Source organism: Colletes gigas, unplaced genomic scaffold (genome assembly GCF_013123115.1).
Source record: "Colletes gigas isolate AHSC1104 unplaced genomic scaffold, ASM1312311v1 Colletes_gigas_Sc00003, whole genome shotgun sequence".
Classification (NCBI taxonomy): Eukaryota; Metazoa; Arthropoda; class Insecta; order Hymenoptera; family Colletidae; genus Colletes; species Colletes gigas.
In genome coordinates, this window is record NW_025106632.1 from 3,463,924 (window position 1) to 3,466,244 (window position 2,321).

General features: G+C 44.5%; 1 protein-coding gene across 1 annotated transcript; it reads right to left on the reverse strand.

The window, feature by feature from the left end:
- Positions 1 to 194: 194 nt before the first annotated feature.
- LOC122404744 lies at positions 195 to 1,789 on the reverse strand. Its single transcript, XM_043408965.1, has 2 exons — positions 1,715 to 1,789; positions 195 to 1,040 (listed from the first exon to the last, which is right to left on the reverse strand). Exons 1-2 carry the CDS (start codon positions 1,787 to 1,789, stop codon positions 195 to 197), a joined length of 921 nt encoding a protein of 306 aa, XP_043264900.1.
- Positions 1,790 to 2,321: the final 532 nt, after the last annotated feature.

Here is a 2,321-nt window from a genome sequence, read left to right on the forward strand (position 1 = left end):
AAATGGCCAACTTGCCAGCAACCCACAGTACACGAAACATCGTCGCGGGCGGCCTTGATTCAGGAAAGAAATGAATTCCCCTCCTAGTCGAGAGAAGTTATCGTAATTTTGCAACGAACATTCCCCCTCGAAACGTCTCTCGTCGCCTTTTGACCAATCAGACCCGTCCTCTAATCGATCGCGGTCCGTCGAGTCTAGGTTGTAGGTCTCAAAGAGGCCGTGAGTTCCCCGGCCACGGGAACGTTTCTTCGTTGGGGATCGTTCGGCCCGTAAACACGCCGGGGCGCTGACAAATTGCATTTGCAAGGGAGTTCGATCTTTCTCGAGGATCTCCGATTGATCCCGGCATTCTTTTCCCGGTCGGTGATTACGTCTCTGATAGGATCCTCGCGCCAGGCTGCATTGTGAGACGACGGCCGACGATCCTCGTTCGCCTGTTCGCGAAGCGTTTCGGTGAATCTATCCTCGGTCAACGGACTGCCGAGTTGCCTCGTCACAAAGTGATCCAACGGATTAAGATACTCAATTTCCAGCTTCCTTGATACCCCGGGTCCGTTCAGCTGCAGCTCGCTCTCTTTGACGAAGTCAAAGAGACCGGTCACGTTCGCGTTCGTGTTCGTGTTCGAGTCCAACAGATGCAGCTGCATGGAATTCAATACCACTTCGCCGGGCGGGTACCTGGCGCCATAGTAATCTCGTAGGCACGACTCGAACGTTTTGTACCTGTACGAACTGTAGGTCCACGTTATGTCCACCACCGGCAGCACCTTGCCCGTTTTTACGAACGTGGACGAGTGTCTCGCTTCCGCGAGCATCGCTTTAATCGGTGTACCCGGTTTACTGATCGAATCCGCGCGCGACATGGCCGGCGACGACGAGGCGGTCCTCAAGCTGGCCAACAGCATCTTCGAGTCGGATCTGGCTTCGATTATTGTCGAGTCTTTCGGATAGTGTTGCAACAACGTCGGCGTCGGTCTTTTCTCCGCGTCCTCGTTCGTCGCGTAGTAGTGGAAGATGGCCAGAAACTTCTTTGGATTTGCCTGTTAGCGCAGAAATAATATTTGTCGAGGTTTGCGTGATTCTATCATCTGGATAGTGATTCGACATAACTTGCTTAATTTTATAAAAATTTCAATAAAGAATGGCCACGAAAAATAGTAGATTTGTTTCATGAATACCTCGTCATGAGACTTGACGACGAGTGAAACTTGAAAAGAGTCAGACTCGTTATTGTAAGGCAAGGGGTTAATTGAAACGCGATGGTATTTTTTCCAATGAACAAATATTATAATTATAGTGTATTTATTTGTGCTAAAAAAATTAAAACACTTTTATAGAAAACCACGATAAATTTTCAAAAATCCAGTCGATTAAATTCGTAACAATTTTCATTAGAAATTATGAACGAGTCATTTTGACCCTGGTAGTTCTAGTGACAAAGAATATATATATTTTAAATTCTCGATGGTGACTTAGTTCTTCAAAATGGCAGCTTAAGAAATTCGTTAGGGGATTATAATTTACTCGACCAACGAATAGCTATTTTAGATTTTCGATATCGTGACTTTGTCTCCCAAAATGACGGTTTAAGAGATTTGCAAGGGTTATGTACTATAAACAAAGATGTAAATACACGGCGTTGCATAAGCCTTCAGCGAACTTGATTATAGAGTTTGTAGCTAGGCGAGATCCGCGAAGAAAATGCATTACGTACGATTAGCATTTGCAACTGGACGATGAAAGGAAACATCAGGATTACGGTGAATATTATGGCGTAGATGCCCTCCATAGCGAAAGCGAGTTTTTTCGTCCTCTTACGAAAACACTGATATTTTCGCCCGTTTCTCGGGACGGAACGTCGTCATCGCTTCGTCGTTTGCATCGTCGATGGGATACATTGTAAGTTTTCATTTAAAAACCCGCCAAACGTCGGGTGCCATCGGGCATGCCGGAGTTATCATCGATTTTCGCAACGCGACCACACGAAACGCGAAAATCTGTCATTTGTTTATGGATATATCGGAACGTGTCGGTAGCGAAATATTTTCTGTAAACTTTTGTGGATATTGTTTGGCGGTGTTCGTAAATTCGACGTTTCGAAGAACGAACGGCAGTGAAAATTCGCGATTTATGGAAGCCGGTGTTTATGAAAAATTGCAATAGACCGTAACAAAGAAGGATGATTTTAAAATTTAGTCAGGAAGTCAAAAATAAAAAGTTTTCCCGATATTGCTATAAAATTGCGGAGTTTCGTGTCGCGTGTACAAATTGAAAGTTGTTTTGTGTTATTTACCGCATTTTAATATCGCTTTGACGAATTA